At 35.0% G+C, this 17,207-nt stretch overlaps 1 protein-coding gene across 11 annotated transcripts in view; it reads right to left on the bottom strand.

Moving 5' to 3' along the window:
• Nucleotides 1-227: 227 nt before the first annotated feature.
• PMS1 (PMS1 homolog 1, mismatch repair system component) overlaps nucleotides 228-17,207 on the bottom strand; it is an 86,844-nt gene continuing 69,864 nt past the window's right edge. For 9 of the 11 annotated variants that reach the window (XM_032354142.1, XM_032354144.1, XM_032354146.1 and 6 more), the window contains 4 exons: nucleotides 11,008-11,487; nucleotides 7,535-7,665; nucleotides 3,530-3,690; nucleotides 228-468 (listed from right to left, as the gene is read on the bottom strand). In XM_032354142.1, coding sequence (XP_032210033.1) covers nucleotides 304-468; nucleotides 3,530-3,690; nucleotides 7,535-7,665; nucleotides 11,008-11,487 — 937 coding nt within the window. In that variant the 3' untranslated portion in view covers nucleotides 228-303. Of the gene's footprint in view, nucleotides 469-3,529; nucleotides 3,691-7,534; nucleotides 7,666-11,007; nucleotides 11,488-17,207 lie in introns of those variants that run through there. The other 2 variants (XR_004288367.1, XM_032354152.1) reach the window with 2 other exon arrangements.

Below are 17,207 nucleotides of genomic sequence, written 5' to 3'. Positions count from 1 at the left end.
TTAGGACTTCAACATACGAATTTTGGAGACACGATTCAATCCACAGCCCCTAGTAAATCAACCACCCAAGAATACGAGGTATTTTCAGTTTGGAGTTTACAACCAATAATTATGAAGGCTGGTTCTTGAGAAAAAAATCGAATAGTTGACGTTAAAGTTTTCAAAATCTTTTAAAATATAAAAGTCAGTGAAGCGTCACTTATAACTAACACATGATAGTACAAAGATCGTTTAAAGACTGACTCCTATTATTTTATTACCAAAACAATTTTAATAGTAACAAATTTTCTTAAACATATTTAATCAGGTATCTTCTGGAATATGGGTTAAATGATGAAAAAATGGGCGACCATGAACACACCCTTTAATTTCATTTCCAAATTGGTCCTTCATTCTGTAGATAATGTCTTGGACATCCTCTTTGGATAAGTACATGGGCAACTGTCTAGATAGACGCACTGCTTCTCCCTGTGAAGAGAAAGTCACATGTTATACCACGATACACCCTGAAGCAGAAAACACGTTATTCCTGACAAGAAAGAAGACAGAAAACATATTATATTCTTATTATTCATTCACACACATATTAAACACATATTACATGTTCATCACTATTGTATGTTTTACACACAGTAGAGAATAAGACAAATATCCTTGCTCATGTTAAATTTTATTCTAGTGCGGAGAAACGAAACAAATAAAAAGACAAAATTTGGGGGCGCCTGGGTGGCTCAACCAGTTGGGTGTCCAACTTTTGATTTCAGTGCAGGTCTTGATCTCAGGATTGTGGGATAGAGACTGGTGTTGGGCTCTATATTGGGCTCTACACTGGGCATGGAACTTACTTGGGATTTTCTCTCTCCTTCTCCATCTGCCCCTCCCCACACCCCTCTCTAAAAAAATACAAATAAAAATAAATAAATTAAAAAGAGTCCTCACATGAACAGGAGGTAAAGTCAAAACCTATTGATGAACTGGTTATGAAGGATGCGGAATCAAGGGTAATGTCCACATTTCTGGTATGGTGATGCTATTTTCTGAGATACGAAAACTGAGCATTTAGGAGTAAATGGTATTAGCAAAGCTGGTTTCTTTTTAAATTTATTTAAAAACAAATTGTACTTCAAAGAGCTTGAGCCTAATATAATTCTCTAACCACATACCCTCTTCCATTATCCTACTCCTTTCCAACTAAACCTATTTTTTCCTTCACTTTGACCTTTAATCTCCTCAGTCCCTCTTTATCACTCTGTACCAGCACCCTTCTTGTCATCTTTCCCTACGTAAGGCACAGATAGTAAGCCATTAAAGATACTATTTCTAGCTTTCTGTATTCCTTTTTGATTCCTACTACTAGAACCTGTTGGGTCGACAGTTCCAGGAATGCAGGAGGAACAACAGAAATGACCGCCAGGGCCGCCATCTTCCAGTCCCCCCCTTCCTTAACCCTTGACTCTCCCGCCAAAAGGATGTGCCCAGGTCACGTCTCCATAGGTAACCCGATACCTATGCAGGAAACAGGAGTATCAGGAGCCCCCACCCCATACCCTCTTATCACCAAATATCTTACCATATATGGATGTGAATCCAGGCCCTGCCTTGGCCTGATAAAAGACCCCCACCGACTCCCTCCCAATGCAAATTCCCTGACTCCGCTTTCCAGAGTCTCAGAACTTCGCCCGAGGGTGCCCACCTCTTCCTGGTGCGACTTTCCTGGCTCCCCTTCTCCTGAGCCCTGAAACTTCGCCCTGGAGAGTGCCTTTAATAAATCTTGCCTTGTGCCTACCTTGCCTGGTGTTGTGTTTACCTCGCCTACAAAACCTAATTCATCTTTAAAATCTAGGACCTAACACAGTTTCCTGTGTACATTATGGGTTCAAATGTGCTCACTCACCCCCTTGTTGTACCATATTCACCTTTAATCCCTATACCTGGATAAACTGTACCATGTACTATTGGAAAATCACCAAGCTATCTTGGCTGGATCCAATACCAATGTTAGCTCTTATCAGTGCTCAATGCCATTTGGACATTACTTGGACTTCTCCAATCAATCTTCTCTTATAGTACCTACAGCTCTTATTTTTTGATCTTTTCTACTATACTCAAATCCCCAATGCCTTCCTAGCCTCTTCACTCTCAGGAGCTAACTTCTCCTACACCTTCATCACATGTATCATACATGACATCACAAGTTTACCTGAAAATAGTTTTACTTCTACTTTCCTTCCCTTTTGCTCTGATTGAGAGAAGTTTCTCCTTTCTAAAACTTTACTTTACCCTTGTCTTCCTTCCTGCCTCTTTTGGAACATCTGCTTACCAATCTTTTATGTCAGTATTTTCCACCAATAACAAAGACAAGCTAATCTCTCTTTTCTTCTTTTTACCACCATATGACTTGCTGCCTACACTTTTTCACTACTGCCCTTACTCTTTTGCCATTGGCGAGTCTTTCATCTGGACTACTTTTCTATTATCATTGCCATCCAGCAACCATACCAAATGGTCTTCAAGCAACTATTACCCTATAAAGAATCTGCTACTACTTTCTCATTTTCAAATTTCTTTCCTCCCTTGACCTTTATATCTACTCCTCTTTTTTCTTTCACTCTCCTGTCTATTTCTGAGTCATCTTATTCAGCTGGACTTTAAACGTTAAATATTCCTGTAGATCTTATAGTTCTCTTTTTTCCCTAGACTCTCTTCCAAAACAATCAATCCACAACTGACTTAATGTAATGAGGTATAATATTAGTAAAAATATTTATACCTAATGCCAACCACTTTTTTGTTTCTAAAATCATATTTCTTCCCACATGGTTTTTCAATATACAAAATACTACCTCCTTCAACCTTCATTTAAGTTTATTCTACCTTTTTCACAAGAAGATTCCTTTGAAGTCATTAGAAACTATCAGTGTTAAATTGCTCACGCAATAGGCTAGGAACATCCACAAGTCAAAGCTCTTGAAGGACCTATAGAATGCTACTGAATACAATCTTCAGAAAGGGTAAAAAGTGGACTTTCCTGAAGTCTGGTCCTCAGAATACAGTGGGGACATCATGATTATATTCTAAACAAAAATGGCCCATTTTTTTTTTTTTTAACGGAGAAAACAAATCTCATTTATGTTCAGGTTTGTTTTTGAGATAATACCAAACTTGAGGGAGAGAATTCAAACATGGAGACATTCACTATTACTTTCCAACAACTATCCTATACGACATTTAAAACCTTATAATCTTCCTCCATCCCATATTACATCAGAACTTATTTAACCCACTGTTATGTTTCTTATTTGTGGTAGATATTCCTAGGTAACTAATATTTCCTTTTATTCAATAATACATCTTTCACTTTATCTCTTTTTGCTCTTGCAGAGGTCAAGGATTTCTTTTTTTAGTAGTATTTCTTCTTAGAAAAAATAGACCTTACAGAAACTTTACTATTTTGAAACCTTATTGTTTTATTAAGAAACCACTAAGTATGTTAAAATCTAACCAACCTACATAATCTAATAATAAATACCTCTAAGTAGCTTATCACTTTGCGAGGTCTACATTCATAAACTTCCTTTGCATTTTTGTTTAATATAGCATTAAGAATTTCTTTTAAGTCCATCACTCCATAGAATGGGAGACAATTAGCCATTTCTTCTATTTCCAAGTAGTCTTCAGCAATGGAAATGCCTAAAAGAAAAATAAATAAAACCACATGTAGATATGGTTAGTTTTGTTTAAATTATATTCCAGAAAATGTCTATTAAAAACAAAATCACTGTTAAAAACATTTAGTGAACCTTCCTTAGAATTTAATGTAGTCAGGACAAAGTTCTGTTCCTTAGCTGGAGAACAAATAGTAATTTCCCATAGGACTTCACATTCAGTCATAAGCGTCAGAGACACCACATGTGCTTTATATCATTTAATTTAATCTTAGTTATTGCACTTCTGTTCCCTACATTTGTTTAGAACATTTCTTACTTTGGAGAGAAAATGAAGTCCCATGATATTTATTAAAATAAAACTGGTTTAAGTGTTTTAACAACTGCTGCTGTTCAAAGTGTATTCTACTAGTTTAATACTAACTTGAAGGCCTGAATTATTTCTATGATTATTTTAACTTACAATTTATAAAAATACTCATATAGTAATTTATTTTTTACAGTTTTGAGATATAATTGATAAACACTAAGTTTATGGTTTATGCATAGTCTTGATTTGACACACTTATATATTGCAAATAGTAACATTAATATATTACTAGTTTGAGAGAATGAAATACTGTTTAATCAGTAATGTTTACTCAAAATATCTTAGTAAAACAATATTTAAAACTGACATTATTTATTAAACTACTTTAAATAATTTAGTGACTAAAATAAAACTAAAAAAAGCTACATGATTAGATATATCATGAGGTAAAATATCCATAAGAGCATAAATTCCAAAGGATCAAATTTGGCTTTAGAATGCACTTTAAGATGTTGCAAAACAGCAGATATTGAACTTCTTTGGCTCTGTGTAACAGTGTTCTTAATACTTAAGCCCGCCCATGTTATATAGAACTAAGAAAACGAGACAGTTCAACATTGGGTAAGTGGCAGCTATCAACAGATGAATGAAAAAAGAGGAGTGATACAGCTTGAAGAGTTTCAGGTCCTGAGACATCAGTGATCCTATCCCTAATCTGTTTCCAGTTAGAGATCACTTTCTTGACCTGGAGAAGATGCAATGGTGGTACACTAAACAGAGCAGGCACCCCTGGAAACAACTGGAGAGTAACAGAAGATCTATAATCAAGCATTGAGGAGTAAAACACAGTTTGGTCAAGGAAGACAAAATAAGAGTTCGAGCAACCAGGGGAACTTAAATGGGACTTGAAACAGGGTTTACACAGGCAAAGAGGAAGAAGCAAAATATTAGAGTTCTATCTTTTTGCATATATAGAGAAGGAAATTACAAAAATATTAGCCCAGAGACTTCACTATTGCTGGTTCTTTACCTTTTATAGAACAATTAGACTGAAGAGTCTAATAGTGACTAGATTTTCCCTGGAAAATCTTACACATTTCACAGAATTACTTGTGCATATGCGTACAGTATTTGGCAGTAGATGAGGAAACTGAGCAATATTTTAATCACCATGTTTGCAAAATTCTGATATGGGAAACTTACAGACATTTGGAACCATGTAACAATAAACTTTCAAGAATTTTCCATAAGATTCTGTGAAATGCTTCCCAATTTTCAGGGAAAATATTTCAAATGAGTAAGTGGTTTGACAAGTTTTCACTTTCTTAAAATACAGAATTCTTATTGATGCAGAACAAAAAACTAATCCTGTGAATGAGCAAAATTCTTAGGATCACATTCAGAATCTTTTCCCTCAGAGTCAGATGTATTCCTCCTCTCTTTTAAATGTCCTTATCATTCAAAGATGTTTAGTGACAACTGGCAAACTGCTCATCCAAAGTTCGTCCAAGAAAACAAACTCACGAAGAGGAGAAATGGTTTTTTAAGAAAGCATGACATAAAAATTAATGAAGGAGAAAAGAAAGGCTTAAAAAAGAGGAAAACAGAGTTTTAAATCTGATCTGTTACTGCTAAGGTAAATAATGCTGATGACAATCTAAGAAAACTAATTCCAACCAAATCAAGTCAGTTTGCAGGTGACTCTTACTCATTTTTATATCTCTGGTGCCTTGTGAAGTACCTAGTATTCAACAGGACTTAAAGAACACTACCCACGGGGTACCTGGGTGGCTCAGTCTGTTGGGCATCTGCTTTCGGCAAAGGTCATGATTCCAGGGTCCTGGGATAGAGCCTGGTATCAGGCTCCCTGCTCATCAGAGAGCCTATTTCTCTGTCTCCCTCTATGGCTCCCCCTGCTTGTGTGCTCTCTCCTTGTCAAATAAATAAAATCTTTAAAAACAAAAACAAAAAACACTACCCACAAGCTGAGAACTGAAAGCATAAACATGTTCTTAGAAAAGACAGGGAAGGAGTTATTCTTTTTTTTAAAAAATTGCTGTGGTACTATTTTTTATGAAAAAAAGAGTGGCACCTGCCAGCAATACCACATAGTTCTTTAGAAAAATAGATTAAGAAAAAAAAAATCTTACTACACACAAACCTATACACACCCCTTGTCTCACACTTCAAGTAAGTGCTAGGGGTCTCGAGGAGGAAAGATTTCTGGGAGGTCTAAAAGAAATGACAGAAAGGGGTACTGGAAGATGGGAAGAAGAGAGAATATCCAAACACTTACCAGTGGCAAGTACTATGCTAACTGATTTCCCTAAGTACCTCTCTCGTGCTCACAACTACTTTATGAAGTAAATATCTCAATTTTTGTAGGAAACAATATAACAAATTAGTTAAAAGCTAGACTGTAAATGCACTTGGGTTGAAATCCTGGTTCTACTACTAACTGGTATGCTTAAGCAAACTTCATAGTGTCTTGATTTTTCCATCTGTAAAATGGAAACAGCAACAGAACCTACTTCATAGGGCTATTAATTAATATTAATACATTTACTATTTAGAATAGTGCCCTGTACATTATAATTATTTGCTATTTATTAGTTGTTATGATGAGAAAACACTGAGGCCACTCCAAATCTAAATATCCAAGACTGAGATAGAAGGTAAGAAGTCCAGGGCAGGTGTTCCTAAAACTGCAAAAGTAGGTAAAATTAAAGTTTGGAGCACCAAACCATTTTCTGTGTATACTTAATTTCATAGCTTCGTACAATCGTTTTTACTCATTTTCTTTTTACGTTTAAATAAAACATCCCTATAAAAATCTTCAACTCTGTTTTTGCCGAACTTTTTCTGTATATTTGTTATGACAAGTTTAGCGGCAGGCAGGAGGGGGAACAGTGGCATCACTCTTCATGATACCCTTGAGACCAGACAAAGGGAAAATAAGACAAGACCAGCCTAGGCAGGGCAGAAAACAGTTAAGTATGAAAGTTATGAGAGAATAGAGAAGGGCCCAACCGGGAAAACAGAAGTCTGCTTCCCAGAATGATTTACTTTTCTCTCCACCCAGTGACTTGCCATGCAGAGAAGATAGTGTTATCGCAGTCTTTCTAGCAAAGCAATGGAATCAAATCATTCTCCAAATGGTAAGACTGCTGATGTTACAAATCTAATTGGCAAAACAGGAAAAGAGATGGCCATTTTTGTTAGACCTCTCTGATATACTACACATTTATTTCTTTCATCATCCAAAGGAGTATTAAATACTTTAAACACACTAGGCACATTGTGCCAAAGATGTCAAAAATTACAATGAAACTTCTCGATTAGTTATGAAAACACAAATGCAAGGTAACAGATTGAAAGGGATGCCAAACTTCCTAGTTTCAGGGTTTACCTTTTTGAAATATGATTGTTTTTATATAGCTGACACTGTACTTTTGGTGAGATAAAAATATACCGGTATGTGTATTATGAAGCCCAAATGAAACTTCCGGAACAAGACTTCTTTTTCTAAGTCAGGAAATAGTAAACCACACCATCATACCTGGTATCCATTTTATCTTGAAACCATTTGCTGTAAGACGAGGATCGGACAGGTAAGCTGATCCACTGTATCTCTGATCATCTGTGGTCATTTTACATAAAATCTCTAAATAATGAGATCCATTAAAGAGACTGAAAAAGAAATTATGGTCCTTTAACTTATTAAATATGTAAAGTGAAATAAGAGGATTTATGGAAAAAAGTTAATGCAAGGGCCCTTTAAAAATGATTCGTAAGTAGCCCTGTGACAAACTTTACTTTTTTACATCTCTGTTAATATCTCTTAGAAGACCTACTATATACAGCATACAGAAAGGAGGAAGAATGGACATCAAAGACAGTTTCTATCTTTTAGAACATTACGAACTAAATGTGAGATCAAAAACTGTGCTCTCTCTATAAAATACAAGTAAAAACTTTATAAATAATGCCATTGTTATATTATTATTATTCTATCATAAGGCTGTTGTTAAGATCAAAGTGTTTAGTAAAGTTCCTATCATATGGTAAATCCTCAGCAAACATTGGCCGTTGTTATTACTGAGCTCCTACTTCCTATTTTACAGAGATCTAAGTTATGCCATTGAGAGATAAATGACACAATCTGCATTAGAACCATAGTAAGAACACGGAATCCAACCCATAATTCCAGTCTTTCACTCAGTTTTGAAAAACTTATATTAATTGTGGTGGGCATGTCACATTTCAAAAGAAGGGTGAAAACAATTTTGAATTCAGTTTTGTTGCTGTCCATGTTCAATTAAGAAATCTTTATTATCAGGCTAGTATGGGTCCCAAATAATAGTTATTTTATTTTTTTTTCAAAGGTTTTACTTATTTGACAGACAGAGAGAGATCAGAAGTAGGCAGAGAGGCAGGCAGAGAGAGAGGGGGAAGCAGGCTCCCCACCAAGCAGAGAGCCCGATACGGGGCTCGATCCCAGGACTCCGGAGATCATGACCTGGGCCGAAGGCAGAGGTTTAACTCACTCAGCCACCCAGGCACCCCGCAAATAATAGTTTTTAATGTATTTGTTTTTGAATAACAGAATATCATAAAGGAAAAAAATCTTTAAAAATGTTTAATTTGTAGAAGCACAAAATGATTTTTAAAATATAAATGAAAGTTCACAAATAACCATTTAGAGAAGTAATCATGTTTAAAATTTCATATATACCCTAGTTCTTTTTAAGGGAAGAACAGAAAGTACTATCAGATTTTTGAACTGTTTAATACAGGCCGAATCTGTATTAATTCTTTTTCTAATTCTTTGACAGTTTGCTAAGCCAATCTCAAAGAGAATACTATAAAAGATGCTGGATTTAGGTGAATGTCTTAATTAAAAAGACAGCTCTGGGGGCGCCTGGGTGGCTCAGTGGGTTAAGCCTCTGCCTTTGGCAAAGAGCCTGCTTCCCCCTCTCTCTATGCCTGCCTCTCTGCCTACTTGTGATCTCTCTGTCAAATAAATAAATAAAATCTTAAAAAAAAAAAAAAAAAGAAAAAGACAGCTCTGATATATGTTTTCCTGTGTCTTGGCTCTATTTTTTCCTTCTGGTAACGGATTTTTTTTTTTCAAAATACAAAATTATATTGTATTTATATATATATCAAGAGCAGATAAATAGACAATGAAATTTAAAAAATAACCCCACTTATATTAGCATCAAAAACCAAAATATTTGGGAAAAATTTTTTCAAAAAAATACCTCTATACTGAAAACTACAAAATATTGCTGAGAGAAATTAAAGAAGACTTCAATCAATGGAGACCACTGTGCAGGGATTGGAAGATGCAGTATTGTTAAGATGGCAATTCCCCCCAATATGAGCTACAGGTTCAAAGCAATCCTAATCATAATTTGGTAGCAGGGCTTTTTAACAAAAGAGTTTTAATATACTTTATAAAGACTTTTTCATATATTCTTGGGAATTCTGAAACAGAGTTATCCAGTAACATGTCCCAGAGATCAAACCCTCAATAGCTTTCTAATTTCAGGTGTTTTTTTTTTAAAAGATTTTATTTATTTATTTATTTGACAGACAGAGGTCATAGGCAGAGAGGCAGGCAGAGAGAGAGAGAGGAGGAAGCAGGCTCCTGGCTAAGCAGAGAGCCCGATGTGGGGTTCGATCCCAGGACTCTGGGATCATGACCTGAGCCGAAGGCAGAGGCTTTAATCCACTGAGCCAACCAGGTGCCCCTAATTTCAGGCCTTTCTCTCTTTTCATATATATGATTCTTTCCTCTGTCAGACCAAAGAAAGAAAGAATAAATATTAAAAAAGGGAAATGTTAACAGGTTAGCTGTTAGCTATTCATTTTTACAGAAAATAATTTGCTCATGTAGGATATTAAAGGGAAATACCCCATTTTGTAATCTATAATAAAATCAGTTCAGGGGAACAATCATCAATGGATGAAATCATTAGATGGAAAGGTTGACAGGGAATTTTAAGGTATGAGTGCAGCTGTCAGTGTCAGAAACCAGTGATAAGCGCCTTCTGATGTGATGAAACAAGAAGCACATAGCACAACCTATTAAATGGTCATTCCAGAAAGTATAATCAAAATCTATTCAATCCTCCAGGACTAACTTCTGTTTAAACAAGGGAGAGGAAAAAACAAGGAACAACGAGGAAGCAAAGGGACAAACTGAGACAATAGGCTATTCTAAAAAACAAGTGACTTAGTATCAACAACAAGTTAATGGTGTGATATTAGAAGAGATTTAAGAAACAAAATGTAACAGCTGGACCTTAGATACAAATTAAATTTAATAATTTAAATTTTAATTTTAATAATTTTAAATTTAATACTTTAAATTTTAATTTGTTTAGATACAAATTAAATTTAATAATTTAAAAACTATAAAAAAGACATGTTGAGACAATGAGATATACTTTCAAGGAATTATATTGTGTAAGATAGGAAAATGTCATTTGTGATTAGGTAAGTTATTTTTAAAAGAGAGAAACCGAAAGATGTTTGGGTAGAAATTGGCTAAAAAATTTAGGAAAGAAAAAGAAAATATGTCTCTGTGTGTGTGTGTGTGTGTGTGTGTATGCATAATATACACACATATATTTGAAAGGACAAATAGACAAATGTGGCAAAATCTTGGTAATTATTGATAAAGGCATTCATTGTACAATTCTATTTTGGTATACATTTGAAATGGAAAGTGTACAATGACAGAGTCATGACAACCTAACTTCAAAATTGTCCGAGGCAAGTCACTTATGAACAGGAGAATTGAGGCTGATATTTAATAACTGCAGAAGTAAACTAGCTAGAATATTCTAAAATTATTTACTCAAAAACAATTCCATTGAAGATTAGAAAATCAACTTTAAAAAAGAATTCTTTAGACTTTTCTCTGCCAGAAAACACTTCCAACTTTTGCTTTGAATTTCCAATCTAGTATGGATTGATAAATCTTTTGAGAGTTAAAAAAAGAAATCTATTATTTCAACATACCTCTCTGTTAATATAATTGGCTTTTCCAGTGGCTCTGCAGGAAGTTTATGATTCTCAATAAGTCTTTTAAATAGCAGGGCTTCTTCCACTCTGTAAGGATTTAATAGCATTACCTCTGTTTTGGATGTAATTAGCCACGCATCAGGAAACTTGAGATTGTGCAGCAAGCAAAGTTCCTCCTTCTCTTCTAAGTCAAATTTATGTTTCTCAAAATTTTTTTTTAAGTTTTCCATAGAAAAGGGGATCTGAACTATTTTAATGTTTTGGTTCTTTTTTTCAATTTGGGACTGAAAGAGCTCATCAAGTTTAGGCTGATTAGATAATGAAGTTTTCAATTTGTGCTTCTGTGCCAAATTCCATGCACTGGTGGGCTTTATCTTTTTTCTGCCATCCTTAAATGATGTTTGTGATTCCTGTTCAATGGCTCTCTTGATTTGCTTATTGTATCGTTCCAAATCTTTAGTAGCTTTCTCTTCGTATCTGGGAATAAAGATAAAATAGAACTAATGAGGTCATAATCAGAAACGTATTGGCCATCTGAAGTAAATTTTATAAAAAATAAAGAGCTGGTGTTCCAAGTCTGATAATGATGAAGGAGCCTATATTGGACTAACCTTCCCTACATTAACTATAATTCTGAACAAAATACAGAGATCAACTATTTAAAATGGACATGGAAAAGCAACCAAAAATAGGCAGATATTGGAATGACTCAACATTCAAAAAAGAGATCCATATTTATATAGCTTTTACCCAAAGGGCAGTTCCTGGCATTGAAGGGGAATGGCAAAAAATAAATAAATAAATAAATAAAATCATCAAGCAATAAGCTGCACTCTTTTTGGGGGAAAAAAAACAAAAAACACAAAAAACTTTTTTTTTCAATATTTTATTTGACAGGGTGAGAAAGAGTGAGAGGGAACACAAAGAAGGAACACAAGGAGGGAGAGGGATAAGCAGGCTTCTCACTGAGCAGGGAGCCGGATGTGGGGCTCCATCCCAGGACCCTGGGAGTGATACCTTAGCCAAAGGCAAACGCTTAATGACTGAGCCACCCAGGTGCCTCATGAAAAAAAATTTTTTTTTTTAATAATTTTTATATCACATAATATTACCTTATATAAGTTGCACTTTTACTAGCTTGAATAACTAGAACAGAGTTCCTTGCTTCCAAAACAACTGGAAATTAAGGGAGAAAAATCCCTGAAAATTCCATAAGTGGAAGCCTGGAGGAAAACAACTGCTAGAATGTTCAATGAGCTAGACACAGATTTTAGTGACTACCTATGGCAGAATAAATGGAATTTAGAGCTTGAATTTTATATAATTAGATGGCTTAATAAATGCTTTGCGCTTTAAATTAAAACTGGATGAGGGCTACATCCTAGGGTAAGGGAAAAACTATGTCCTAGAACTAAGAAAGCTGCCCCAAGGTTGGGGGCAATATTTAAAGTCTCTCTCTAAGGAAATATAAAACAGCCTTCCAGGTCAGTGTGATCTGTCAGTAACTTAAATCGTTGCAGAACAAACACCAACACTTTTCAGAAGAAGGCAACAGAATCTAGAGTTTCTTCAGTGTATCACCCACAATGTCCACTAAACAAAAGTTATCATTCAAGCAATAAAAAGGGAAAATGTAATGATCAAGAGAAAAACTGGATAGTAAAAACCAACCTTAACATGTCTCAGATGTTGGAAATTGCCAAAGGAAAATAAAAGTTATTTTTGAAATGGGTTTTTATAAATATTTAAGGACTTAAAGGAAAAGATTATCCTAATGAGAGAACCAAAAGGAATGTAAACAGGGAAGGGACATTATTAAAAAACCAAAAGGAAATTCTACAACTAAAAAATACAATATCTGAGATCAAAAATGTCAAAAAGAAAGCCTGAAAATGCTTAGCAGCAGATGAGAGATGGCAAAAGAAAGGGTCGGCAAACTTGAAGGCAGAGCAATAGAACTTACCCAATCTAAACAGGAGAGAAAAATGAAGATTAAAATAAATCTCTGTGGCCTATGGTACAACAAACAACCCCACATATTTGGGATCCCAGATAAAAATGTAATTAGAATTCCAGATTAAAAATGTGGAACTGAAGAGAAAAAAAAAATTGAAAAAAATAATTGATGACAATTAGACAATTTGGATAAATGAAACATTTTGTAGATCCAAGAAGGTCAGTGAACCTGAGCAGGATAAATACAAAGAAATCCACAGTTTGATACATTAGATCAAACTGCTGAGAAACAAAGACAAACAAATTCCCTGAAAGCAGTGAGAGAAAAAAAAAGACATTACAAAAAAAGAATACCACAAATGATGGATATAACTTATTAGAAGCAATGTATAGCCAGATGGCAGTAAATTACATTTTTTAAGTGCCAACAGAATCCAATGATACAAAGCAAAAATGTCCTTCAAAAATGAAAATGATACAGACATTTTTGGATAAAAGAAAGCTTAGAATCCCTTGCCAGCATAACTGCACTATTAAGAGTTGACACAATAGAAACTGTGATCTACAGGAAAAAATGATAAGTACCAAAACGGTAACTATGTAGGTAAATAGCAAAAAAGGATCTTTTTTAAAATTCTCATTTCTTTGAAAGGTAACTTTAAAATTTTTTAAAATAGCATTTTAACCATATGATTTCACTCATGTGGAATTTAAGAAACAAAACAAATGAACATAGGAGAAAAAAATTTAAAAAAGAGAGAAGGAGGTAAATCAAAGAGCCTCCTAACTACATAGAACAAACTGAGGGTTGCTGAAGGGAAGGTGGGTGGGGGATGGGCTAAGTGGGTGATGGGTTTTAAGGAGGACTGTGATAAGCAGTGGGTGTTGTATGTAAATGATGAATCACGAAATTCTACTCCTAAAACTAATACTACACTACAGGTAAACGAACTGGAATTTATTTTATTTATTTATTTTTTTTTTAAAGATTTTATTTATTTATTTGACAGAGAGAGATGACAAGCAGGCAGAGAGGCAGGCAGAGAGAGAGGAAGGGAAGCAGGCTCCCTGCTGAGCAGAGAGCCCGATGTGGGACTCGATCCCAGGACCCTGAGATCATGACCTGAGCCGAAGGCAGAGGCTTACCCCACTGAGCCACCCAGGCGCCCAACGAACTGGAATTTAAACAAAAACTCGAAACAAAAAGTTTTATATTGTATATGACATCAACTGCACAAAGGACAGGGGAAGTAGTGATGGAAGTCAAAACAGTGGCTGCATATAGAAGCTAGCTGATAAGTGGCCTAAGTGAACCTTCTGGGGTGGTTAAAGTATTCTGGTTTTTTTTTTTTTTTTAAGATTTTATATATTTATTTGACAGAGAGAGATCACAAGTAGGCAGAGCAGCAGGCAGAGAGAGAGGGAGAAGCAGGCTCCTCACTGAGCAGAGAGTCCAATGCGGGGCTCAAATCCCAGGCCCCTGAGATCATGACCTGAGCTGAAGACAGAGGCCCAACCCACTAAGCCACCCAGGCACCCCGTAAAGTATTCCATATTTTGTTTGAGGCAGTGGTTACATGGGTGTACACATATAAAAATACGTTGAACTATATATAAAGTTAAGATCTGTGTATTTCACAATGCTACATTTTACCCAATTTTAAAAACCATTTATGGAAGCACTGAAGACATTAAACACTAAAAAAAGAAAAAGAGGGGCACCTGGGTGGCTCAGTGGGTTAAAGCCTCTGCCTTCAGCTCAGGTCCTGATCTCAGGGTCCTGGGATCGAGTCCCACATTGGGCTCTCTGCTCGGCAGGGAGCCTGCTTCCTCCTCTCTCTCTCTCTCTCTGCCTACCTCTCTGCCTACTTGTGATCTCTCTCTGTCAAATAAAATCTTAAAAAAAAAAAAAAAGATAAAGAAAAATCTTATGAAGAAATAACTAAATAAAACAGTTAATTCTACATCTGAAGAGTTCCTTGCACATTTAATGTAACACCAACATGGAATAAATAATTTCCTGAGCACCACCAAAGAAAACTTGTACACAATACTCCATTTACTAATTAGACACTGGTAAAATTAAAGTTACGCTAGGGGTGCCTGGGTGGATCAGTTGTTAAGTGGCTGCCTTTGCCTCAGGTCATGATCCCAGGGTCCTGAGATCGAGAGCCTTGCATCGGGCTCCCTGCTTAGGGGGCAATCTGCATCTCCCTCTCCCATTCCCTCTGCTTGTGTTCCCTCTCTTGCTGTCTCTCTTCTGTCAGATAAATAAATAAAATCTTTAAAAAATAGTCACTCTAATGATAATATGCAAAATAAAGATTTTATGATTAAATTTGTAATAGATTCATAGCTAAATATTAACTTTTTCAGTTGCTATTTATTTCTCATTTTAGAGTCATCAGTGAAAAAATGTATTTTAAAAAAACCTCAATACATCCAAACTAATTTAATTCAGTTTCAAAGGTACAAGATAACAGACAATTCAAAATTATCCTGGATAAAATCAAGACATCTTTTCTTTTGGATTAATGAAACTCCTACAGTCAATCAAAGACAGTCTAGCATAGTGGTGATAGAAACTGTTTCTAAAAAATTGAGATGCCTGAATCCCATCCTCAAATTTTCAAATTCTCCAGGTCAAGACTGAGGTTGAACAATACTATTTATTCATGTATGTATGTATGTATGTATGTATGTATGTATGTGACAGGCAGAAATCACAAGTAGGCAGAGAGGCAGGCAGAGAGAGAGGAGGAAGCAGGCTCCCCACTGAGCAGGGAGCCTGATGTGGGGCTCGATCCCAGGACCCTGGGATCATGACCTGAGCCGAAGGCAGTGGCCTTAACCCACTGATCCACTCTTTTTAAAAGGCTCCATGGATGATTCTGAAGCACTCCCAAAACTGAAAACTACTCTTAGGTGTTCAGTAGCTCTGTAAATCTATAAAAATTATTTAACTTTTCTGTGTCTCAGGATAATAATTTAATATAAATAAAAAAAATTTAATGTAGATAATCTACATTTACTTCATAGTTTTGATAGGAGCAATAAAATGAGTTAAAATGTTTTAAGTACTTAGAATAATGCTTGGCACCATAGTAAATAATTATAAACATTTGTTATCATTGTATATCAAGGAACACATCTTATAATGAATGAGGCACATGATTGACTAAAGGCTGCTAATTATTTAAGCAACTTTACTAAAAATATTTTTCAAATGCAGTTTTAAGTTTGAGACTGAAGAATTAACGCTCTTTCTAATCTTAAGTAACTCAAGAAACTGGCTAAATTCTATTGTAGGTAATATACATGAAACATTTTTAAGGAGAAATTTATATAGATATGTGTTAGGATATAAAAATGGCATTCTTGGGGCGAACTGTATTAAATGTTAAAACTGAGACTAAAAGACAAGAGACCACATTATGCTGTGTAGTTTGTACTCAGTATATGTTTGTTAAATACAGAAATGTTAGCTGGATAAGAATGTAAAAAAGACCTTGTGTCACTGTAAACTAGATGAAAAATGCTTCTCTGGTTACTTACCAGGCAAAATTCTTAATTTTGTATATGGTTTTCTCTCATTTCTATTTAGAATCTGACATTCTGGAGTAGCTACATAAAACAGATAATTTTCAACAGTTTCCTTTTAATAAGTACTTTAAGTATTTTTAGCTCTTGGGACATTCCAGTTCAAGATTTTTCCCTTACGGTTAAAAATGAGTTCAAGATGCAGGTCACCATTTGTAATTAATTATAATGTGCAAATTTTCACATATGGTACGAATCTTGTGATTTACTCAAGAAGTCAATTTAATTAGTTCCTTGGGAAATATAAAAAGCTATGTCCAAAGGAAGATTAAGCAAACGTTAAGTAAAAACAGCTGCTACATTTGACTTAATGTCATTAAGGGATTCAGTAACCTGAATGGAAAATATTAATTTTGATTTGACCAGTAATCAAATCGAATGTTTTTGTGATGAAAGATTACATGTAATTATAAAGTTTATTTACCATTTTTAATACCCCAGTTACAATATTATTCTTATTTTAAGTGGAAGTATATTCATCGTATGCAAATGTAAAGTTCAAGTTAACATCAATTGACTGAACCCCCAGTGGGTAAGAGCAGAGGCCTAAATCCGGCTTCTAAACCACCAGAGGAAAGGAGAAAAGCAAAGGAAAAATATCTGGAAAAGAAGAACTAAAAAATTAAATACTCCGCACACTG

The sequence above is a fragment of the Mustela erminea genome, chromosome 8 (genome assembly GCF_009829155.1).
Source record: "Mustela erminea isolate mMusErm1 chromosome 8, mMusErm1.Pri, whole genome shotgun sequence".
NCBI lineage: Eukaryota > Metazoa > Chordata > Mammalia > Carnivora > Mustelidae > Mustela > Mustela erminea.
The sequence above is the reverse complement of the archived record's forward strand: the minus strand, read 5'-3'. Positions and strand labels throughout refer to the sequence as shown.